General features: G+C 48.1%; 4 protein-coding genes across 7 annotated transcripts; 3 read left to right on the top strand and 1 right to left on the bottom strand.

Annotated features, from left to right (window-relative positions):
• Positions 1 to 483: 483 nt before the first annotated feature.
• LOC108160904 lies at positions 484 to 12,195 on the top strand. 2 transcript variants are annotated; one of them, XM_017295177.2, is made up of 8 exons: positions 484 to 661; positions 1,883 to 2,267; positions 9,640 to 9,725; positions 9,796 to 10,045; positions 10,113 to 10,791; positions 10,862 to 10,995; positions 11,069 to 11,209; positions 11,267 to 12,195. In XM_017295177.2, exons 2-8 carry the CDS (start codon positions 1,990 to 1,992, stop codon positions 11,430 to 11,432), a joined length of 1,734 nt encoding a protein of 577 aa, XP_017150666.1. In that variant the 5' UTR covers positions 484 to 661; positions 1,883 to 1,989; the 3' UTR covers positions 11,433 to 12,195. The 2 variants fall into 2 exon arrangements, with proteins under 2 accessions (XP_017150666.1, XP_033247894.1); XM_033392003.1 differs by having other exon boundaries at positions 484 to 746.
• LOC108157938 lies at positions 5,901 to 8,196 on the bottom strand. The gene is made up of 2 exons (XM_017290082.2): positions 7,255 to 8,196; positions 5,901 to 7,193 (listed from the first exon to the last, which is right to left on the bottom strand). The coding sequence occupies exons 1-2, from the start codon at positions 8,194 to 8,196 to the stop codon at positions 5,973 to 5,975; spliced, it is 2,163 nt and encodes a 720-aa protein (XP_017145571.1). The 3' UTR covers positions 5,901 to 5,972.
• Positions 12,196 to 12,633: 438 nt separating the features above from the next.
• LOC108158416 (gastrin/cholecystokinin type B receptor) lies at positions 12,634 to 14,670 on the top strand. Its single transcript, XM_017290683.2, has 3 exons — positions 12,634 to 13,048; positions 13,105 to 13,452; positions 13,564 to 14,670. The coding sequence occupies exons 1-3, from the start codon at positions 12,695 to 12,697 to the stop codon at positions 14,491 to 14,493; spliced, it is 1,632 nt and encodes a 543-aa protein (XP_017146172.1). The 5' UTR covers positions 12,634 to 12,694; the 3' UTR covers positions 14,494 to 14,670.
• A 496-nt stretch (positions 14,671 to 15,166) lies between these two features.
• On the top strand, positions 15,167 to 22,959 carry LOC108160450 (sphingomyelin phosphodiesterase). 3 transcript variants are annotated; one of them, XM_017294463.2, is made up of 7 exons: positions 15,167 to 15,334; positions 19,525 to 19,721; positions 19,797 to 21,117; positions 21,184 to 21,392; positions 21,465 to 21,759; positions 21,824 to 22,009; positions 22,504 to 22,959. In XM_017294463.2, the coding sequence occupies exons 2-7, from the start codon at positions 19,622 to 19,624 to the stop codon at positions 22,559 to 22,561; spliced, it is 2,169 nt and encodes a 722-aa protein (XP_017149952.1). In that variant the 5' UTR covers positions 15,167 to 15,334; positions 19,525 to 19,621; the 3' UTR covers positions 22,562 to 22,959. The 3 variants fall into 3 exon arrangements, with proteins under 3 accessions (XP_017149952.1, XP_017149950.1, XP_017149951.1); XM_017294461.2 differs by lacking the exon at positions 22,504 to 22,959 and adding an exon at positions 22,245 to 22,461 and having other exon boundaries at positions 15,168 to 15,334; XM_017294462.2 differs by lacking the exons at positions 15,167 to 15,334; positions 22,504 to 22,959 and adding exons at positions 15,590 to 15,693; positions 22,245 to 22,461.
• Positions 22,960 to 23,243: the final 284 nt, after the last annotated feature.

Below are 23,243 nucleotides of genomic sequence, written 5' to 3'. Positions count from 1 at the left end.
GCGACTCTTGTTCTGTTCTTCTGTTTTCAATGAAATGAAAACGAAATTCAAAAATCAACAAAAACAACAAAAAAAATTGCCGCGGCAAAAAGCAACACAAAAACAGTCCAAAAAGAGAGGGCGAAAAAAAAGGAAAGACAGAAGAAGGGAGGCAGCAGCAGCAGCCTCATCAATGAGCGGGCCCAAAAGTACACACAAAAAAAATACATTAATTGAGGCACACACATACATATAAATATACATATACATATACATGTACATATACATATGTGTGCGTGTGCGTGGGGGAGACTTCGTGTCGTCTTCGTGCTTTATGGGGACGGACTTCTTCTTCGTTTTGGGGCTGCTGCCTGCCTGCCGGCTGCGCTGCCTCTGGCTCAGCTACTGCCACGGCTGACGTCGCTGCTCTGTGGGACGCTGGCGCGCTATGCGCTCGGGCTTTTGGCTTTCTTTGCGCACGACTCTCGGGCATTTTGTGTTTGCACGTCAAGGAAGGCAGACGAGGCAAGCAGCCCCAAAGCAGTTGTGCCACATCGCTTCCGTTACGTACTCGTATCGCGGACGAGAACCAGAGAACCGAGCGAAACACCCGGGAAACGTGTCGCGTGTGTGCCGTCCGTCGAGTAGGAGTTTCCAAAGGAGAAGCAAAACAGTGATAAAAGTATCCCATACCCTTCCCCCATCCCGCCCCCGCACAATTATGCGTGCAACAACAAATCACAATTTATGAAAAAGTGCTTTCAAAAGTAAGAGTAGATGGAGCTGCTTTAAGTGTGTGTGTGTGCGTGTGTGGGTGTGTGACCGGCTAATTGCTGTTGCCCCCAGCCACAGGTGGCAAAGCCCTCATTCTCCGCCGCCCCCCTGCTGCATTCAATCCCCTGACCAATTGTTGCGGTACACGCAAATTTCGTAGAACGTTAATTGATTTTGGTGTGTGGCGTGCCACAGGCAGAGGCAGAAGCAGAGCCAAGGGTCAGCGGGCAGCCGCAATTAGCAAATCTAACAGTTCCAAGAATCGATTCACTGCAGCCCCAAATTAATTGGGCGCCCCCAAACAACCAACAAAAAATATAAGATAAAAAAAATAAAAATGAGAAGAGAAAAAGACGAAAAAAAGGGAAGACGAGGCGCAGTGTGCCTCCCCTCAAAGAAGGCCATATTTTCTTTTTTTTCTTTTTGTCAATTTTGCGGCAAGTCAAAGAAGTTGTCGCCACACAAAACGGAAAGTAGCAGGCAGGGCTGGGCAGGGAGAGGAGGCAGCAGGAGAAGTGGGGACAGACAGCAGGCGACGTGTGTCAAAGGTTTGACAGGCCTTAATTGTGCAGAGAACAGAGGGGGAACAGAGCAGGCCCATGAAGGATTGCTGAACTTTTGCCTGGGAATCTCTTTGGAGCGGCAGGAATCCTCAAGGAGAGCTAAAGGCTTCGGATAATCGGATAAGAGATAGAACAGTGCGTCATAATGGAGCAGATGTCGTGCAGCAAGGATTAGATTGTAGGAAAAATCGTCAAGGAGATAGCCCTCTACTTATAGAGCATTCCCACCATCATGGCTTACTCTGCCAATATACACATTTTTCCATACAGAGATACCTGTTGTACTATCTCGAGTTCTTAAAGCCAGTAATTCAATCTTTCACCTCATTCCGGAATGCTTCAGTGAATGATATTTAAGCTGAAAAAGGGTAAAAGAATACATCACTCTCTTTGATCTTAGCAAAGATGCCTTTCTTATGCAGTATGGCAGAATTGATGACTCAAGTTTGCAGAGCAAAAATCTTATAGAGAAATTTACCCGCAAACACACTCAAAACAAAACACAACACCACACCACACAGAATCAAAAAATTAAATTTTTTTCTGCTTACCAAATGCCAAAATAGGCAAATAAACAAAATCAAAAGCAAATCCAGCAAAGTAAAACAGGAAGTCTTTGGTTAAAAAAACTACTACATATATAGAAAGTGAAGTGAAGGAAAAGCTGGCCAGGATGCCAGGACTCTTGCTGCTGCTGGTGCTGCTGCTCAGTGGCTCGCTTCTGGCGGAGATCTCCCACATGCCGCTGGCCAGCAATCGAATCATCATGGGCCCATCCGGGCAGCTGTCATCGCCGGTGCACCCGATGCCCGGTCCGGTGCCAACGTCGGCGACGGCGCGATGTCAGAAGCTGCAGAGATACCGCAAACTGCTGAAGGACATCGATGATGTGGAGGACCTGTATGTGGATGTGCCCGTGCATATCGCCCTGGAGGGGCGGCAGAAGAAGCGGTAAGTGGGGTAGCGGGTAGTGACGCGGTCTTGTAATATGGCTAAGTGCGATGGCGACGCCGCCTGTCACACAAATCAAATTATGGCCAAACAAACACGAAAGATGTCCAACGCCAAAAACCTAGGGGCGCCTCCAAAGAAAACCGAGCAAGAACCGAGCAGGGGAAAAATAATTTATAACCACGACGTGTGGCTGGCCCAAAAAAAAAATTCAAACCAGAGCCAGATTTTTTGTACAGTAGCCCATATAAGTACGTGCACACAGGGGCATGTGTCTGTCTCTGCCTCTTTTTGTGGGTCTAGTGTGCGGGTTTTTGTTGGCCTTACAGCTGCTGCCACATATTGGCACATTGGATTGGGATTCCCTGAAAAATTGGCTATATATTTGGAAAATTTTTACTTGATATCTCATTACTGCTGTGAGAATACGTCTTTTATTTGAGTCAAATGGAATGCAATGGAATACTTCTTTATTAAAGAGTCAAGAACTTGCAAGCCTACTCTGCAAACTAAAATCTGAATTCCCTTTGATAACCACGAGTGTCCCATGAGCGCCGCGCCACACCACTGTGGCACTTCAGCGTAACACGTGGCGTATGAGCAATGTTATTTTTCTTTTTTCCGAGTTTCATTGCTTTGACGGGGCCTGGACCTGGGCTTGGGCCTTGGGCCCGTCACGTTTTCGCTTAGGCAGGCCTGCGTCGGGCCAGGGATTTTCATTTCCATCATCTCCAATGGACGTGCTCTCCGTTCGACGGTTTGCAGGAACTAGAGACCCCTGGCTTATGGCTCGTATAACATTCGATCATTCGGCATGCCATACAGCAAACAGCTAGCAAACATTTAAATTAATGTCGTGGTTTGTCGCCATCTCCTTTTTCGGAGCCATTTCTACTTCATTTTGTTGGAGGTACGAGTACGACTACTAGTGGTTCTCTCTTGAGTTTCAGAGTCGCGCGACCCGGCAGTGCTCCAATTGACCGACTACATCTCCAGTATCCAGTATTCAGTATCCAGTATCCAGCTCCAGTCTCCAGAGTGCGAGTTGGAGCCAGAGCCAAAGTCAGAGTCAGACTCCGAGTACGTGATGTTCGTCTCGAGTTGCCAGTTTGCGGAGCGTGTGAAAAGGAGCGAGTCGGTCGCCAGAGTCGCGAGCGCAATTTATGGCGCGTGCAGTCATTAAGAGTTTTGCTAGAATCAGCAACGATCCGCCTCAAAGTGCATGTCCCACCCGGTTGGCATCGCTCGTATCGTTCGTATCCGCATATCCTGCCTGCCTTCCCTCTGGGTCCCTGCCAATCAACTGCTTGCCAGCCGTTAATATTTTTGCGCAAACAAATCATAAATATTAATTTAACGACTTAATTCGACGGCACAATTCCAATTCCCAATTCGATCATTCGCTGCCAAACCACCGCGCCACAGCGGCCACCTGTAGCATCCGCTATCCTCTCTAGTTGCGGCAGCCACTCAGACAACCATCCAATCCAGCCAGCGCGGCCTCAAATCAAAACAGAACCGCACCACAATAGGCACCAGGTAGTGGCCACCATTTGGACCTCGACTCTGGGATACCCCTTACATAAGTCATTTGCTATTTATCAAGGATACTACGATCCAATATATGTATATCTCGGCATTTCTTAGGTCTTACCAGATTTATCGAAGATCTTTCCATTCGAGTATACCCTTCCCTGGCACATTTGTATGTCTACAGGATATCAAAACAAAACTCTGTTAATGTGTTGATGTTGTTTTTTGGGTTGTTGTTGCATTTTTATGTGCGCCGCAGGCTCAAGCGATGTAAACAACTTTTATTGCCCTGGCCGACAGTCTCCTCCCACACCTCTCTCTCTGTGCTCTCGTTCCCTGCTTTATGGCGTGAAACTATTTATTTGTAAGCGTATCAAAGGAGCCACCACACCGCAACACAGCAGCAGCAGCTACAGCTACGGCAACAATTTGCAATAAAAAGCTGTGCATAATTCTTTGTTTTTTTGAGTGAAACAGCACAGACCTTGCCGCAGAAATTTCGTACAATACCCATTGCCCCATCATCGACATCGACATCGACATCGACATCAACATCAGAGTCATCAGCGGCATCGTCATCGTCATCATTCGGAGCAACTTTCTGCGTCGCCAGAGAATATCTCCTACAGTGGGTATAGTATAGTATTTATAGCACTGGCCAGAGTACGAAAATACTCGGCCGAGACGGCAGCAGACTGAAACTGAAATCGGAATCAGAATAAGAATCAGCATCACCATCAGAATCGACATCAGAATAGAACCGAACCGTACGAACATATCAGACACAGGGGCGTCGCGAAGCGTCGTCGCTCGATTTGTGTTGAGACGCATTGGGGCTGAGAGTTCTCTTAGTCAGACACACTGAGGCAAGGCAAATGGGTAGTACGAGTAGGTACTTCAGCGCCATAGTTCAATAGTCTAAAATTTCGCCAAACAGAAAGAACGAAAGGTAGGGGGCCAGGAGCCACTAAGTGCTCACTGCGCCCATTTCGGTGTGAGTAATTGAGTGTGGCTCCTCTGTCCATTTCTGTGTGGCATTGTTATGGGTCTGACTCATTCATAGGATCGGTATGTTGCGGCATAATAGAGATATCAAATAATAGAGAAATAAGTAGCAGACAGACAAGATTCAAAGTGAAATACGAGTGGAAATCAAACTTTATTTACACCAAATAGTAATCCTATTGGATGGAAATTTCTTTTGAAAGCCATTGTTGCACTTGATGACAAATTGTATCAGATACAAAAAGGGAACAATATGTTCTCCGGCAGAAGAGTAAATTCCAAAGAAATTTTCAAAGCGATAACAGATTTATAGGAATTTCTTTCCTCAGAATTTATTATAGATTTAATTCAAATTTTCAAAGTAATTTCCAATATGCTTTTTGCTTTTTTCTCCACAAAAAGAATTTGTTTTCACTCATTATGTGTGATACGAGATACGAGTATTTTCAAATCAAAACTTGTTCAATCCGATTAGGTACTAGAAGAGATATTTGTTTGGATGCAGTGACTTTTTCTTATATACGGGACGGAAAGGGACAGGGACAGGGACAGGGACTGTGCAATCAGCGAATGTGCTACTTATAGGAATGGCTCCTTAACTTGTTCTTTATCTCTGTTTTCGGTTTGGAGTTTTTCCTGCTGGGAAAAGCTGAAGCTGAAGCAGAAGCAGAAGCTGATTGTCAATTTGCGGAAAGTGGAGTGCCAGGGGTGGTGGCTGCCGCCCAACAAGGGGTGCTGTAAGACTCCCCGCCCGCCTGCCTGCATCTGCTTCTGCTGTTCATTTTTGTTGTCTTCTCTCGTGATAGTTGCAAAAATAGAATTTTGTCTCTGATTTTAAGTATTTCGCGTGAAAAGTAACAGAAGCGACCAGACCCAGGCCAGACCAGACCAGACCAGACCAAAGACCAGACACGAGACACGAGACGCAGAACCAGACCAGACCAGACGACGCAAACGACAGCGACGAGGAGGAAGACAAGGAAGACCGCGTTGGGGTTGTCTCTCAATTGCAAATTTATGGGAATTGAGTCAATTTTTATCGCAGCCCAAGCGGGCAGCTACTCCTCGTAGTTTGTTTTAGTTTGCCTTCTGCCTTGCTTGTCTATCTATCCAATCCCAATCCCAATCCCAATTCAAGACCAAATCCAAATACATTCCCTATTGTCTCTAGAGAACTTTGCGTCGTTTGACTGGCGTAAATCGTATGACTGGAGCCACTTGAACTTGCCGTTCCCACTGGCTCCTCCGCAAATGTCGAGAGGTCCTTTTCCTGCGAGTGCGACGAGTACGCGGAGTAGCAGAGATTTCACTTTGCTGCTTGACCTGCAGCCTGAAGGGCCAATAGCGAATCATTAGCTCGCCCAGAAATGCGACGGAGGCGCAGAGAACTCCCACACCGAGGATACCGAAGGGACCCTTCAGGTGCTCCGTGGTGAGGACAATGGCTTTCTCGGCGAACTGGGGACGCATCTTGGCAATGCGATTCAGATAGGTGTTGTTGTAGCGGAAGTCTGCGTCTATCTTCTGGAATATGCCCACGTCCCTCATCGACCGGATGATGCTGTTCATCTCGTAGAGGAAGGGGAAGCCCGCCTTCATGATCATCTGGATGGGGCTGGTGAAGACGTTCTGTGGAAAGGCGAATATGTCGTCCGCGAGGGCGCTCTGGAGCGTGTACATGCGATTGCTGAGGATGCAGCGCTTTCCCCACTTCACGGCCAGCAGGTTCTCCGTCTTCGGCGTGAACTCCGGCGAAACGTTGTACGAGTTGAAGACCCACATGTCGTCGTCGTTCTCGAACCAGTCGCGGCTCTCTTCGTGCCCACCAAAAGGTATGCCTGCGGCCATCACCTCCGTGAGCTCATCCAGCTGATGCAGATAGCCGGGATCCTGGAAGGTCGCTATCATCTTGGACGAGTAGGTAGCCACCACATTCAGGCCGTACAGGGTGAGGGCCATGAAGAAGAGACGCGTGGTCTGGCACACGGGCCGCTCCTGGACGGCTACCGATATGGACACCGCCAGCGAGTTGATGGCCGTCAGGCTGATCTGCTGGAAGTATTCCGGCTCCGGCAGCAGGCTAACCAGGGCGAACCAGAAGAGCCAACTGATCAGGAGCACCACAATGAAGCCTATCCAGGTGCTCGGCTCGAAAATGCCGACCATAGCCTGCCAGGCGGGCCGGCGATCGGCCACCTTGATGTACCAGGTGTGGGCATCCTGCAGGTAGCAGTCCGATCCCCAGAAGAACTCTGCCACCTCGTTGTCGGGATAGTAGCCTCCCATCACGAAATCGCATTCGCCATCTGTTAGTTTGCCCAGCAGGCCGTTCCAGTTCCCAGAACTGTCCATTTCCCCCCGAGATTCCAGACTGCACGTCTGATTTATCTAGTTGATTGAGGGAAAGAATACGGAATGAAGCAGATTTTGGAATATCGTTTGGACTCACCATGAACTGCAATCGGCTGCGCATAAATCCCAATATCCGCATCTCGATCCCCAGGATACAGTCGGCCTCGACGAAAGGAGCCGAGACGGAAGCGCACACAAAGAAGGTGCAGTTCTTCGGACTGAAGCCAGTCATGTAGTCCGTCATGGCCGCGTGCACGGCATTGGGGTTGGGAAAGAGCTGGCCATCGTGGCACTGGCCCACGCTCTGGACACTGAGGATGCGGCAGTCGACGTTGCTGTAGTAGTCGTTCACCAGCAGGTTGTAGTCCATCGAGGAGTTCGCGTATACTAGAGCAACGCGGTGCACGTAGAAGCTGTGCATTAGTTCGCTGAAGATCTGGGAGGCCACGCGCCAAGGTCGGTTGTGCACCTGGGGATTGTGGAAGAGCACCAGGAAGCGCGCGCCTGGATTCCACGAGCGCATCTGGCTCACATAGCGGCTCATGAGGCTGAGGAGGCGCTCGACGGTGTCCACAATGATCACATAGTTGTCGGCCAGGAGCAGCTCGCCGAAGTTCTTGCTCTTCTCCTGGTGGCTCATGTGGTCGGAGACGACGCGCAGCTGAAAAAGCTCCGAGCGATGCGGCTCCCCCGCTTGGGTGACCGCCTCGTTGATGAGCTTGTGGAATCCCTCCTGGATCTGATCCGCGGGCGTCGACAGGTTGAAGGCATTGGTCAGCATTAGGTTATAGGAGCGGGTGAAGCGTTCCCTGGGATGCCGGTAGAAGAAGATCTGGGAAAAGCTGTCCAGGCAGTCCACCCCTGCACGCCACGTCTCTGGGCCCAGATCCTTGGCGGGCAGCATATAAATCACCGTGTTGGCTGTGTCATTTGAGGGATTCACTATGGCATACACGACGAGTACCCTTTCCAGTGCCACCAGCAGCAGCAGCAGCAGCAGAAGAGGACGGCAGATCGCACTCTGGTAATTCGACCACATTTTGTCTGTCACGCTGAACGATGGGTAGTCAACTGCGTGGGGCACATGTCTGTGAATCCTGCGCTGCATGTGATGTGCCTGCCCGACACCCTACATACGAGTGCTGCAGCATATCGGCAGCTGGAGCTGGGTTGTCCTGAGTCATCTTCCTTGGGAGTTTGGGAAATTTATGGCACTCTCGCAGCCATTCCGAGTCCATTATGCTCTCGGATGGGTGGGATGGGTCGGATGAGTCGGATTGGACATAATCCATTAAATCATTGCCCATCGAGCGCATTCAACTTTCGTCTTTGGCTGATGTTTGCCTTATATAATTGACTGCTGTCATCAGATGGCCGACAACAAGGATAGTGGCAGCAGCAACAGCAATGGCAACGGCAGTGGCAGTGGCAGCAAACAATGCAATTGCAACATGCGAGGCTTAAATTAAAGCAAATATTGGCTCAGTCGCTGCGGCGCCGCCGCCCAACAATGGTCGAATGCATTAAAACACTCCATCACTCTTCTGCTGGTGGCCTGGTGCTGGGCCGGGGAATGCCAGAGAGAGAACCTTTTGGCAGACCAGCCAAAAACATGCATATATACCATCCATGTCCACGGACATGAACATCCTTCTGCTGCGGGGGCGCGCCGCTTGAGGACTGTGCTGGGCAAATGGCGTTGGCCGGAAGTAGCTGGTCATAAAAATAAAACTTGAGATGGCCAACGGCCATAAGCCAAGTCAATGAGTCATTTGCTGCAATGGCCAATAGCTATCCTCTGCGTCCCGCATCCTGCATCCTGCATCCTGCATCCTGCATCCTATACTGCCCATCATATAAGGACCTGTGTGGGTGTATCGGGCCGGTCATTTGTCTTTGCCGTTGTTTGTCATTAGAAAAACTGCTCGTAAATTTCTTATTTAATTACAATGCAGAAAGAACTTCCATCAGGCAGCAACACAGACTACTTGGACTCAATCTTTGGCTGCAACAATGTTGCAACAGCATCAAGGCGATGGACAAACAAATACAAGTTGCTTGTGAGGCAAGGCAAAGTGTGGATACTCTTTAAATACGGTCTGGTTTGACTTTGTTACCATTTATGGAGTGATTATCTTTCTTCGTTCTTCCTTGAATATTTTCAAGCAACGATACACTCCTTTAAGTTTTTAAAACCCCAATAATGCGACTGATTGGTTCGTGTGGCACTCATGGCCATTCAAATAAGTTCCTACTTCGAATGAACATATATATATAGTAATCAAAGTGCCTTAGATAGGGTATAGTATAGCCAAAACCTGCTGACTCATTTGCCGGACTCGGGACAGAGCCACAGGCGTCAGTCAGAACAAATTGCGTGTGATAATTTAGTGTCATCATTTTTGACAAAGGGCGTTAACAGCTCACTTAGTCCGTCCCATCGTCTGAACACGCCTTCGTCTTCCTTCTTCTCGTCTTGCAGATTTGTGCTGAACCTGAACGCCTCGACGCCGCTGACGATTCTCTTTTCGGTGACCGTGGGCCGCAAGATGTACTACAATCAAACAGGTAAGCACTGTCCCAGCACTGTCTCAACCACAACCTCATCATCGTGATCATCAAATGGCCCGATCCGCAGCGAATGTACTGCGACCAGCAGCCGTTACACCTGGCCCTGGCATTGCTGTGGGCAGTCTCGTGCTTCCCTGCGCCCTCGCCGGCCAGTACGATCTCTTTGTCCAGGCGCGACAGGCCGGCGCCCTGAAGGTGGACGCCCTGGCAGAGCATCCGCAGCAGTCGTGGCCGCTGCTCAACGAAACGCATCGCATCCACATTCGCACCCACAATCGGGTGCGAAAGCGTCAAATGGTGGTCAAATGGGATAGAAGGTGAGTGGAAATGCTGAATTATGTTAATGTACAGCCTGAATCCCTTTTTCTTCGATTTCCCTTGCAGCAAATTCGATTACCATGCCATGCACTATTGTCTGGTCATCCAGCGCATGGTGACAGCGTCGTTCCGCAATCCGTTTGACAACTTCTGCCAGGCCGTTGGGGCCTATGTGGAGCAAAATCATCCAAAAGCCTCTGGCTGCTCCACCGGCGGCAGTCCCCTGGATCTGGTCTGGGGCTCGCCTCCAAAGCGCGAGCGTCGCCTAAATCCGCGCCACAATCTTCACATTGTGTGCACTGGGAAGAGACGCCAGCAAGTGCTCCGCCGCCTGCTGCCCAAGAGCATCTACCAGCTGGATCTCTACGGGGTCCATCAGAGTCGCCAGAACCTCACGATGCTGCTGAGCAGCAGCCAGGTGAGCTTCAACCGCACCCAGCCGATGGCCCTGCGGCAGCAGTCGCTCACTCTGCTCAAGATCGGCGGGCAGCACGGGATGCAGGTATACAGCTTCAAGGTGCCGCAGACGGAGCCGCCACCGGCGTATATGCGCCACTTGTTTCTTCCCTGCTCGGGCAGTGAGATTCGAGTCAACCTGCTGCGCCAGCGAAATGAGGTAGTCAGATCGGATGCCTTCTACCGACCCACCTATCTTCGGCAGGATGGGGTCCAGCCCGGCGAACGCTATCTGATGCGCTTCGAGCCCAGCAACGAGGACGAGGCGGTGCGTGCCCAGAAAGTGTTGGTAAGGATGGATGAAAAAGCCCCTTTTTGGTGAGCCCCCGGCTAAGCAATAGTTCTCCCCCTTCCTGCAGGTGGCTGTGAGCAGTGAGCATCTCTTTAGAGATCTCCCGGAGCTGCCGCTGAATATCAGCGTCTTCAATGTGCGTACGAGATGCAATCGAGCGACCATAGCCTGGAACGGTTCACCCGATGAGCGGGATCTCAGGTAGATCAATAAAAATACCAGTAATCGGAATAACAGTTCTCCAATAGCCACGTTTGCTCTCCCTTCGTTGCAGCTACTGCATCATTGTCTTTAATCTGCCGCAGCGTAATCGCAGCGTTGTGGATTCCACCAACTACTGCATGGACTTTGTGCCCAAGCAGGTGATGCAGTACAAGAACTTCCAGTGGATGACCTGTCGGGAGAGGCAGCAAAGGCAAGCCGAAGATTCAGTGCATCTGTCATGTCTTATAACCTTTGCGATTCTTTACAGCGCCGACAACATCGAAACGGAGACCATACTAAACCTAATGCCCGGCTCCAGCTATCTCGTCTATGTGACGGCCAATTTGAGCATGGGCAAGCCGCTTCCCTATCAGACGCTCACCATCCACATGTCCAGCCAGTGCCTGGATGGATCCCACGAATCCTACTACTAACTGGGCCCCAACACTAAAAGCTTCGCTGCATTTGCAACTATAAAAACACAAATACGAATACCACAAATAAAGCAAGAAACTATCCGTCGTTGTAAAGCTACCTAATCTACTATACCTACTATATGATAACTAAACTATCTAAAAAAACTATCTACTACCAATACTACGCTGGTTAAAAGACTATACTATACACCTATGCAAATATACATATGTTCGTGGCAAATGTTGTGTGAGTGATTGTCTGTGTCTGTAACTGTATCTGTCAGTATGTCAGTATCTGTGTGCGCGTGTCTGTGCGAGTATGTGATTTATGTTTGCCAACAGATTCCAAGTATTTTCGAGTGCTTAGTTTTGTAATTTCGACCGTAGCTAGCTCTATAAATGTTTGTATAAAATGTTTCGTTTGCCTTCCTTTTGCCTGCCTGCGCGTATATGTAATCGTTTTTTCGATATTTAGTTTAGCACTCTTACAAATAGTTTACATTTAGGTACTTTTTTCTAGGCTTTTGCTGTTAAGTTTAATCCGTAATCAAAGAATTTGCGTGTATTTTTTAGCTAAGCATAATTATATATTACTATATACCACATATATTAAATATACCTTTACGAATATATATGTATATGTATATGTATGTATGTGCGTTGAAGGCGTTGTATTTTTTTGAAGCTGAACTTGTGCAACTTAAGGTGGACAATAAACAAATGTGCTATATATGGAGAAAAATCCAAGAGAATGTCGCAAATAAATATGAAATGAAAGCTATCTCAAATCTAAGTGTTCAACAATCTTTTACTTGAGAAATTGGAAAAGTCATTGCAATCACATATCCTCCATCTTCCATGTACGATTATTCTAGTATTATATTCAAAAATATAGACGACCAAGAAAAACAACTTACTATTATGTTGACCTCAGCTGTATGTACAACGCATTGGATCAATATTCTGCGATTACCACTATCATCATCATCATCACCATTCATTCATCATTCATCCATTCAATTCATCCTGATGGGATGTGCAACGGGGTGCGCATAACAATGACAACCGATAGCTATCTGGGATGTCGCCCGATAAGCGGGTTCCGACGAAGCGATAATACTAGGACTATAACATAAAAGCCAATCGGTAGCGGTAGGTAGCCGGAGTTAAAAGCCCATATCTGTTGTAAATCTTTCGACAGTTTTGATGCCAACGCTTTCGAGGTTGGTGGAGTGCGTGCTCGCGGAAAAACTGTTGCGTACTTGTGGGCGCAGCTGAAAATGGCGCTCTTGCATTACACGTGGAAGCAATTGGAGCTGTACTTGAAATGGGCCTTGGGCAAGAACACCACAGTGACGGAGAGTCCTGCGAGAGAGCCCTATCCGGGCATCTTCGTGGAGGACCTCAGCCAGTTGAATCGTTTCAAGCGGAATGCCTTTATGTGCGTCGTGGGCGCCCTCTTTCTGATGGCATTCTTTGGAAATCTCAGCACCATCTATGTGAACACCAGGAGGAAACTGCGCCCTTTCTTTCGGGCCTGCCTGCTCTCGCTGGCTTTCTCCGATGTGGTCTCCAGTGTCTTCTGCACCGTGTCCTATATAGCGCAGTTCCATGCGGATTATCTCCAGTTGTGGGTGAGTCCCGCGCTTAATCGGTTGGCGACCTTTGTTGAATTTGGTTGTTTTTCCAGACCATTGGCAGCTTTATGTGCAGGTTTGTGCCTTTTGTGACCACCACATCGGTGCTCTCCGGCAGCTTGACCCTCGTGGCCATTGCGTCAGACCGCTACCTGGCCGTGATGCGGCCAGTGCTGGGCTTCTGGAATCCTGACATCCGCTACAGCTGTCTCTGCGTGGGCCTCATATGGGTGTGCTCCATAGGCGCCTCTGCACCACTGTTTGGCATCTACGAGTACCAAAGAATCTATCTCCTGGAGCTGGAGACCCCGACACAGCAGACAACAGACGACGACGGGGAGACAGATCAGAAGCTGGAGGTCACAGAATTGGAGCTGGTCAGCATGTGCCTGGCGGGCGTCGTAAGTCCATGAATAGATTATCGCACTACGTGGGGATCGGAGCGATTATGGGATTATTATCTTATCGCTTGGCGTGGGAAAAAACATTTATGCAATTCTATTTATACGCAGAGCAACGAGGGCCTCTACTACGTCATTTTGTTCACCCTCATCTTCCTGCCCTGCATCGTGAGCTTCATCTGGCTGAACGCGGTGATAGCGCGGCAGCTCTGGGTGCGGCGCCACCACCACCAACACCAGCAAGAGCAGCAGCAGCCGGATCAGGAGGGACAATTCAAGCCCCTCCCGGCGGCCAGTAATGGGGATGTTTTGATGCCCTCTTCCCTGGCGAGTGCGATGGGCGTGGCCCTGCCATTTGTCATCGACAAGCCTCCCCTGCCCTCGATCCCTCCCAGCCCACAAGCTCCAAGGACCAACAACATGAATCAGGAGCCACCGAGTGCCATGGGACCAGCTGCTCAGGCTCGCGAGGCTCGCCACCGGCGCATGGTTGTCGTGGTGATCTTAATGATGGCCGTCTTCATTTGCCTGCGCCTGCCCGCCTGGATCTTTCTGATCATGCGCCTGTACGGCTCCTACTCGGAGCCCGTCGACTGGCTGCTCTACTTCAGTTTTGGTATCCTGAATCTTCTCAGCTGCGCCTTGAACCCGCTCTTCTACACCTTCCTCACCCAGACCATTCGCACTGTATCCCTGCTGAAGCAGAAGACCATGGACCTAATCTGCTGCCGCCGCCCCGGTCGGGGCCAGGACGGACCAATGCCCACGGAATCCCCGGAGCCGGCGAAGCGATGCGGCTTGTGCTTCTGCTTCTGCTGTGGCCTCCGACAGCTGACTATCACGTGGCGTTGTTATCCCGCGCACGATCCACCACCGACCACTGAAGTACTGGGCGTGGAGCAGCCCTCTGCCCAGCGAGTAGTCGAGATGGAGGCCGATCCGAGCAGCCTACAGCGATTCTTCAGCTTTAAGCATGACGTATTCCCCGTCGCCAATAGCCGCGACGATTCCCAGAGTGCGTCAATCGAGTCCTCAGCCTGATACTGATAGGCAGCGTCATAAATCACTCGAGTGCATTGCCATAAACGGTTTCTAACGGTTAGCAGAGATTGATTAATAGAGTGATTAATGTCCCCCTCCAATCCAGTCCGCGAAAATGATTGTTACGGCCACTGATAGGCAACACACTCCCTGCAATTCTGCCCTGAAATGTACCAATGTGGGTGTGCAAAAAATGTAATTGAAATATTCAAATAAAAGAAGTGGAAAACTACAGACATTATAAAGTTATAGCCACACCAACCGATTAAAACACTGAAATGGAAGCCAAACTAACAAATTTTAATTACGGTGACTTAATAAGCTCATTAGCTGGTTGCTGTGCACAGTATATGTACTTCCGTTTCGAAACAATAGTAGAACAATTTCTATTAGGGAGATTAGACATCAGACTAACTAATTAACAGTCAAAAGTTATTCATGCAGGTCGCCGGAGCTTAAAGTACATCACACGCTTCTCTCTTCTGTTATTGTCTCGGTGAATAAAAAGCTTTACCTCTCTGAAAGCATGGAGCTCTCTACAACATACGAAATGCGCTCCACAGATCTCCCGCTCTCACTCTCTCTCTCTCTTTCTCTCTCTCTGGTGTACAGATCATGAATTTTTATCAACAAGCTCGGCTCGAAAGCTACTCTGGCCATCCATCGCATTTATTCTGTCTGTTCGCGTTTCACGGCGGGTTGACTCTTCTCGGAGCGGAGAAACGCGTTTGGCTTCCATTGAATACTCAGTCAAAGCGGGTGAAATCTACGACAGAAGCAACCAATAAAGCAGAAGCAACGATTGTAAAGTGCATGCCAAAAAAGAAATATCAAAATACGAGTACGTATTGTATTGTAATGTATTGTATTGTGTGTGGGTAGCAAAAGCTTAAACTAAACAGATGAAACGTAAATAAATGAGGCCAATCGACAAGGGAGAGTCGCGAATTATGGCACAATATTTTCTATAAATAAAGTGTACCCGCCAAAGCCAAAGCGCCAAGCAGAGCTGAAGAAAGAAAAAGCGAAACAGAGAAAGAAATAGAAAACGAAAACCCATCAAATTCCAATTCCAAGCCTAAGCTCAAATCGAAATCCAAAGAAAAAGAACAAAAGCAAGTTCAGTGCAGTTTCGGTTCGGTTCGTTGTGGGTCAAGTCAAGTGAAGAACGAAAGTTCAGGCTCGTCTTCGTCTTCGCCGGTGAGATTGTGTGTGTGAAAAGCAAAGAAATATTGATTGTTTGTGAATTTATTTATTTATTTTTTTTTTTTTTATTTTTTTTTATTTATTTATTTATTTACGCGGCAAGTCAAAAAGCTTGAACACCCATCCATTGAGGAGGGGTGGTGGCTATCAATATTTTGGTTTGATTCGGTTTTTGTTTCTGCTAAACCAGTTGTGGTAGTTTTCTTACTGTTTTTACTGTTACACATTTCGTCAGAAGCGCAGGAAAAACACGTTTGCGCATTTCACTTGGCGTTGGCTTTTGCCTCTCTGCCTTCTCCTCCTTCTGGATTTGTGACTGTCTGTCACGCATGCGCAGACCGTGCATTTTCTGAATTGCTTGCAAAATCATGAGTTATGCTGTAAATCTGTCATCTCATCCGTCTGCACTTTGTTTCACTTTTTTTCTCTCTCTCTCTCTCTCTCTCTCTCTCTCTCTCTCTGTCTCCATAAATACATATGTATCTTTCGCTCTCTGTATTTCCATCTCTATTTTTCTCTATTGAATTTGTATTCATTTGGCATACGCAAGACTTCTTGAGCGGCTGATGGTTACGCAGCGCTTTCATTATTTTTGTCCGTCTTTGGCTTTCCGTATCTGTATCTGTTACTGTTTATGTTTCTGTTTCTATTCGCGTGCAGTTTGCTGTGCGTGTCAGGTATTCGGCGGGTGCATATTTAATTAGCTCTTGCTAACCAAAAGCAAATAAATAGGCCAGTGTTTGGTTTGGTCATGACGAGGCTATTCCGTACGAGGCATCGTACGAATACTGAAGCTTGACCATGAATATCAATCCCAGAAATTTCGGGGTGTGGATTAAAGATCAACAAATGCTTCTTGAAGGAGAGATCAGATCAGACTTTTGCTGATTAATTTACCACATTTTACATTGTTTTCCGTACGACGTGCCTCAAGTGGTAATGGCAGTAGAACTGATTTCTTCCTTGTCTGGAACTCACAAAAATGTCATTTGAAATCAACTGGGATTGATATGTAATGCTTTTCAGAATTATACGCGCTCTTTGCTTGGGATTGGATTGGATTCCCTGACGTGCTTTTATTTGTGAAATCCAAGCATACGTGTATTGCATTTCCACATTTGGTTAAGGCTTTTCTGGAAAAACAAAAGAAACTCACTTTCGTTTTCATATCATTCATTCCGCCTCCCTCCCCGCATCCATCTAGGGGTCGTCTGCCATCTCTCTCCTAATTATTATAAAACAAGAAATTTTCATTAAATCATTACATGCAGCGTGACTGCCTGCCTGTCTGTCTGCCTGCCTGCCTGTTTGCCTGCACCGTTATACAATAGACTCTAAAAAGACAGAGGAGGCAGAGGGAGTCTGAGATAAAAAGCCAACAAGATTGGGTGTGGGTTGGGGACGGGACTATGCGGTGCGGTGCGGTGCGGTGCGGTGCGGGAGCAGCGCTGGTTGTTAGCACATTCCAGAGTATTTCATGTGCCGCTGCCACGGGGCAGGCGAGAGAGAAAGAAGAAATTATACGAAAATTATCAAAAATATAATTTCTAAAGAAAGTGAAAGTTTTTGGGCGCGTACAACATTTTTGACTTCTTTTTCTTTCGGAATTACCGTTGCGCCGGGAGCGGAGCTGATTTCTTTGTGCGTTGCCCTGGCCCTTCTTCGGGGGCAGGCGGGCTGGACGGCTGTACGCTTGGGGGGGGGGGAATCGTGCCCTGAATGAAGGCGACTCTGAATGGGAAAGCTGAGAACCATCGGATGCAGATGGTGTGCCAAAAATCCACTTACCGACCGACCACGTGCTGCAGCAGCCATAACCGATAAACCGGTTCGATAAGCCCCAAGAAACATTTGTAAAAAACATTTATGTGTTCGTTTAGCTTTTGATAGTTTTGTAACGCCTTTTGTTTGAGCTGTTTAGCTGTGTAGCTGTGTATCTGTATAGCTGTTGTGCTGTCGGGTTCAAGCATTTTGACGGCTCTAACTTGACCTGCATTCAGCTGGAAATTAGTGCTGTCCCTAACCTGCGGTGCCTAACCTTGTCCACGAAACGAGTTCTCCTCCGCTCCCCTCCCCGTCCGATTGTAGTGTGTTAATACAATAGTGGATATTCCAAGTGAACCCTGTGCTCTGGGTCGGGCAACACTTTCGATTTTTACACAAATCGCAATGGCAAATGGCAAATAAAAAGTTTGGTTTTCTTTCTACTCCGAGACGGTGACGATTTCACTCCAGGGAGGCCAATGTACCCTCAACCACAGCCACAGCCACAGACACAGCCCCAGAGCCCCCGCCCAGTGGCTGAACAGTGGCGCTTTATCTGTCTGGCAGACCCAACCAATAGATGAGGCCAAGCGGTATGAGGCATAAGGCATAAGGCATGTCTGGATGACATCCAATGTGATGGCATTGAGCTCTACTGAAGGTTGACGCAGCCGCAGCCCCGCCATGGCTCGGATGGGAGGCAAACAAATCAATTTGCTTTATTTGTTTGTTTTGATTATACGAGTACGAGTGTTGCTGCTATGTTGATTTCGTGTCATGTGATACTCTGATACGTAGCTCTGGCAATTGATACGAATAAAAAGATACAATTTAGCTTGCTATTACTCATACAAGAGGAGGATATTCACTCTGAGGGATTCAAATGTGATATTCAACCGAATCATAGGCTGGAAATGTACATAGGTGAACTTTCACCTCTCTCGAAACTGGAAAGAAACAGAAGTTGAATAACATGAGGTCTTATATGTTGATAAGAGTGTTGTTATTTGTATGTATGTGCCTTGTGCATCTTGCTGTATATGTAGTTCACACTGATAAGATCTGGCAGCAGCTGCACAACAACAGTTTCGGTAGATTGATAACCCTCTCTCTCTCTCTATCTCTCTCTCTCTCTCTCTCTGGCTCTTGGAATGAAGGAAAACAATCTGAAAATTCTACAATTAAAGAGTTTAAATCTTATTTAAAGCGCAACTATTTGTTTTTAATCCAGGGAAACGCTGATAAGGCAGCTAAAAACTATGAAAAGCTATTACATTTGATCTGTGATATGCGCTTTAGGCACACCAAATAAAAGAACGCGAGTCATTGGGGCCAGAGAGATACAAATGTATCTGTCAATCCAAATAACAGCACTGCAACAATTTCATCTAATGTTGCGTGGGGCAATGGCAGTGTCAAGTGGTGGCAGTTGCCAGGCAACCGATGATGCTGATGCATGCCCCCTGCTGACGCTGATGTTGTGGGTGTTCCAACATGTCAGCCATTTACAGCTAACGAGATTTTAAGTGCTGTCAAATGCTGATAGAAGTCGCATGCACACACACAAACAGACACACACACACACACACACAGATGGAATTGCAAATGCAAACGGGAAAATAGATTCTGCCAGTGTTGGGCAATTGAAAGGTTAAGTGTGTGATATTGGAATGCATATTGAAGGGAGACTCATAAAGCCAAATAAGTCGTGGGATGTATGTTCAGGATTGTGTAACAAATATAGGCATTTCCTCAATGCTTTTTAATTGCGAAGCTTGTTTAACAAGTCACTAAAAAAAAGACGCAGTTATGTTACATGGTTATTTACGACCCTATGGCAGAAATTACATAAATTGCTCATATTTTTTTATATTTTTACTGGGTCGACAGACTGAAAAAGCAGGAAAAAGAAACTGCATATTAAAACCAAAGCAAACCGAAAAACGTTGATGAAGGAGCACTCCTCATAATAATGAAACTCGTTTAACATAATAATGACTCTTCAATTTCGTTGTCTCTGCTTTCGGGTATATGCATGCATGTACTCTCGGATGCATGTAGGTCAAGCCGCCGACTGCCAACTGCAGACTGCCGACTGCCGACTGCCACTTGCCCGTGGAACTGGCCGCTCCAGAGGCAGAACGTCCTCCCAGCAATTATGACACAGCAGCCGCCATGGCCGAGTCCCAGAGGAAACTGCAGGCTCATCGCACTCATGATACTCGCTCTTCTCGCAGTTCTATCTATGGTGACAGAGGGTAAGTGGAGCACCGTCGTGAGTGGAGTCGTCTCACACAATGGGAGATCGTTTCTAATTGGATTTTCACTTACAGTTACAGCACTCCCCTTCCTTTTCACACGCTTCAGGCCGCAGATAAACTGGACGCAGCCGCGGATGGAGCGGTGGGTGATTGAGGAGCAGCCGCGGAGCATTGAGCCGCACCTGGATCTGGTCAACCATCCGAATCGCACCCACAGTGCTGCCACATCTGGCGATGGCTCCGATGCTGAGTTCCTGCAGCGCCTTGTGAGCATCAGGCACAACCAGACGTCCAAATCCCGCATGCTGTGGTACGATGTGGGCTCCGGCGATGGCCTCGTGTATCCGCCGTTTGTGGACAAGGCGCTGAAGCTGCTCAATCTCAAGCAGGTGGCGTTCGAGATCGAGAACAGTGTGATGTCGAAGGTCACCTGTACGGCCTGCCGCGCCGGATCCGGGATGCTGCAGCACCAGATCCAGTCGGGCAAGACGGACGCGGAGCTGATCCGCATGATCTCAGACTATTGCACCAACCTGAACATTCAGAGCGCGCGAGTGTGCCAGGGCGTGGCCCAGCTCTTCGGCAGCGAGCTGATCTACGTGATAAAGCGGGTGAACCTCAGTCCCGACGAGCTCTGCAGCTTCATCATTGGCGATGGCTGCGGCGACGTCTACAATCCGTACCACGAGTGGGAGGTCATCTTCCCGCCGGTGCCCAAGCCGCCGCGTCTCGCCGATCTGCCCATTCCCCTGGAGGCGGCCCCCTTCTTCAAGGTGCTGCACATCTCCGACACCCACTACGACCCCCACTACGCCGAGGGCTCGAACGCGGACTGCAACGAGCCTCTCTGCTGCCGCTTGAGCAGCGGACGGCCCGCCACACCGAATGCGGCTGCCGGCAAGTGGGGCGATTACCGCAAGTGCGACACCCCTAAGCGGACGGTGGACCACATGCTGGAGCACATTGCCGAGACCCACAAGGACATCGACTACATCCTGTGGACCGGCGACCTGCCGCCCCACGATGTTTGGAACCAGACGAAGGAGGAGAACCTGGCCATCATTAAGGAGACGGTCAAGCAGATGGTGGAGAAGTTCCCCGGCATCCCCATATTCCCGGCCCTGGGAAACCATGAGAGTGCCCCAGTGAACAGCTTTCCGCCGCCATACGTCAACCAGGTGGACATCTCCATCAGCTGGCTGTACGACGAACTCGACGTCCAATGGCGGCGCTGGCTGCCCCAGAGTGTCACCCATACGGTGCGGCGTGGTGCCTTCTACTCGGTGCTGGTACGTCCCGGATTCCGCATCATCTCGCTGAACATGAACTACTGCAACAACAAGAACTGGTGGCTGCTGCTCAACTCCACGGATCCGGCCACAGAGCTGCAATGGTGAGCATAGGGACTTGAGTCAATGAAATGGATCCCAGATCCTTCAAAATCTCTTGATCACTTTAGGTTCATTTACGAGCTGCAGAGTGCAGAGTTCTCCAATGAGAAGGTCCATGTGATAGGCCACATACCGCCAGGACATTCGGATTGTCTGAAGGTCTGGTCGCGCAACTTCTACAAGATCATTTCCCGCTACGAGAGCACCATCACGGCTCAGTTCTACGGCCACACGCACTACGATGAGTTTGAAATGTTCTACGACCCACATGATCTGAGTATGAAACGATCTACAGATCAACAGCATTTGCAACGTTTCTGATCTATTTGTTTTCTATATTCTGTTGCAGATCATCCCAACAGCATAGCGTATATAGGACCTTCTGTGTCTCCGTACTACGATCTGAATCCTGGCTACCGCGTGTACTACGTGGATGGGGATCACGACTCTACGACGCGGCTGGTCATCGACCACGAGTCGTGGATAATGAACCTCAAGGAGGCCAATCTGTATGGCTATCCCATCTGGTACAAGCTATACACAGCCCGAGCTGCCTACAATATGAAGGCCCTACGGCCCAGCGACTGGAACAACCTCCTCAACGAACTGACCAACAATCAGGAGCTCTTTGAGCTCTACTACAAGTAGGTTAAACTCCACAAAAGTCTATCTTCGCCTTTAGTTAATGGCTGATTGATCCTTCAACAGATATTACTGGAAAAACTCGCCGGCTCGGCCAACCTGCGATGCCGAGTGCAAGAAGCGTCTGATATGCGATTGCAAGAGCGGACGCTCTCACGATCGGAAGCACTTCTGCGCGGACGTCGAGTCCAAGATCGATGAGGAGTCCTCCAAGTCGTGGAAGTCGTGGTTCTATCGTGGACTGACCAACTCGTATGTACTATTCAGTTAATCCTAAGTGTTTTCCCTGTGGTGGTTGGTTATTTTCCATTTGATTGTGTTCTTCACTAGTTCGTGCTCGTGATCGTGATCTTCCATTTTCACTTACACTTTATTTTAAACAAGATAAATAATCAAGTTATTTTACTTTCTGCACTGGTGTGGTTCATTCAACAATAAACAAAAAAAAAACAACAACCGAAAAACCAAATACTAAAACCCTACACAGCGCAGAGGATCGGACAGAATTCCCAGCATCCGGGGAGCAGACAACTACAGAGTTCTGGGCTCCGATTGATTTGGTTGTGGTTAACATTGGTGGTTGAGATACTCGTACTTATAAGGACTGTACAGACACATACATATATACGTTATATAGCTTTTTGATGGTGTCACGATTCTGTAATGTTCAGATGACAATAAATGAGAGAAGTTCTTAAATTTCACGTGCCCCCGGCAATCTATTTCTATCTCCACCCAATCCGTAGCTACAGCCTGCTCTCTTCGATCACCTATCTGCCCAAATATCTGCTGGGATATCGCTGAGCTGGCGGTCCAGTCCCAGAGTCAACTGCAAGTCAATGCAAGTCCAAGTGGAAACAAAAGCCTACACTATAAGTTTACTATGTGATAATTAGTGCTTAAATCTACAACTAAAACTACAATTAGCGAAGAATATATATATGTTTATTCGATGTCGTGTCACAAAGCACCGCTCTCGGTCCTGGAACCACAAATATGCTCCCACAGGCATACCGACCCCCCTTCCGATGGAAAAACTGAGTCAAGGAACAATAGTCATTTAAATTTAATAGATCGAGTCGTTGATCGTCTTTGTTGTTTTTTTTGACGTTGCTATTGCATTGTGGGCGTGGCAGGGTTCGCCTTTTTGCGCAATGGATTTTGTTGAACAAATTATTGTATAATTCTGTAAATGTAATGAGCTTTAGGGCTTACCGTAAATAAAGTGCAATTATTTTAGTTTAACATAATATTTATATCCTCGTTTTTTTCATTTAAAAATAAAGTAAAGTAAGTAAAGTTAATTTTAAATTTTGAATATTTGCGCCAAATAGTATGCACTTAGCAGTGCTGTAAAATATCAACGAACTGCTGGTTGCCAACATTGTGCCGCGCCACCTGGCGTAATTTGGTTTCAACTGACATACCGCCACCTAGCGTTTTCTATTGAAAAGACAGTGTACTTTTTTCTGGAGATGACACTTCC

The sequence above is a fragment of the Drosophila miranda genome, chromosome 3 (genome assembly GCF_003369915.1).
Source record: "Drosophila miranda strain MSH22 chromosome 3, D.miranda_PacBio2.1, whole genome shotgun sequence".
Lineage (NCBI taxonomy): Eukaryota > Metazoa > Arthropoda > Insecta > Diptera > Drosophilidae > Drosophila > Drosophila miranda.
This window is presented reverse-complemented; position numbering and strand designations above follow the sequence as displayed.

Excerpts from the sequence above, each read along its gene's own strand:
- LOC108160450 (XM_017294461.2), top strand. The coding sequence starts at position 19,622 with ATGACACAGCAGCCGCCATGGCCGAGTCCCAGAGGAAACTGCAGGCTC. Across the intron at positions 21,118-21,183 it reads CCGGCCACAGAGCTGCAATG|GTTCATTTACGAGCTGCAGA; the intron begins GTGAGCATAGGG and ends TGATCACTTTAG. Across the intron at positions 22,010-22,244 it reads TATCGTGGACTGACCAACTC|CGCAGAGGATCGGACAGAAT; the intron begins GTATGTACTATT and ends AACCCTACACAG.
- LOC108157938 (XM_017290082.2), bottom strand. The coding sequence starts at position 8,196 with ATGTGGTCGAATTACCAGAGTGCGATCTGCCGTCCTCTTCTGCTGCTG. Across the intron at positions 7,194-7,254 it reads GCAGCCGATTGCAGTTCATG|ATAAATCAGACGTGCAGTCT; the intron begins GTGAGTCCAAAC and ends TCAATCAACTAG.
- LOC108158416 (XM_017290683.2), top strand. The coding sequence starts at position 12,695 with ATGGCGCTCTTGCATTACACGTGGAAGCAATTGGAGCTGTACTTGAAA. Across the intron at positions 13,049-13,104 it reads CGGATTATCTCCAGTTGTGG|ACCATTGGCAGCTTTATGTG; the intron begins GTGAGTCCCGCG and ends TTGTTTTTCCAG. Across the intron at positions 13,453-13,563 it reads GCATGTGCCTGGCGGGCGTC|AGCAACGAGGGCCTCTACTA; the intron begins GTAAGTCCATGA and ends ATTTATACGCAG.
- LOC108160904 (XM_017295177.2), top strand. The coding sequence starts at position 1,990 with ATGCCAGGACTCTTGCTGCTGCTGGTGCTGCTGCTCAGTGGCTCGCTT. Across the intron at positions 9,726-9,795 it reads GATGTACTACAATCAAACAG|CGAATGTACTGCGACCAGCA; the intron begins GTAAGCACTGTC and ends CCCGATCCGCAG. Across the intron at positions 10,792-10,861 it reads TGCGTGCCCAGAAAGTGTTG|GTGGCTGTGAGCAGTGAGCA; the intron begins GTAAGGATGGAT and ends CCCTTCCTGCAG.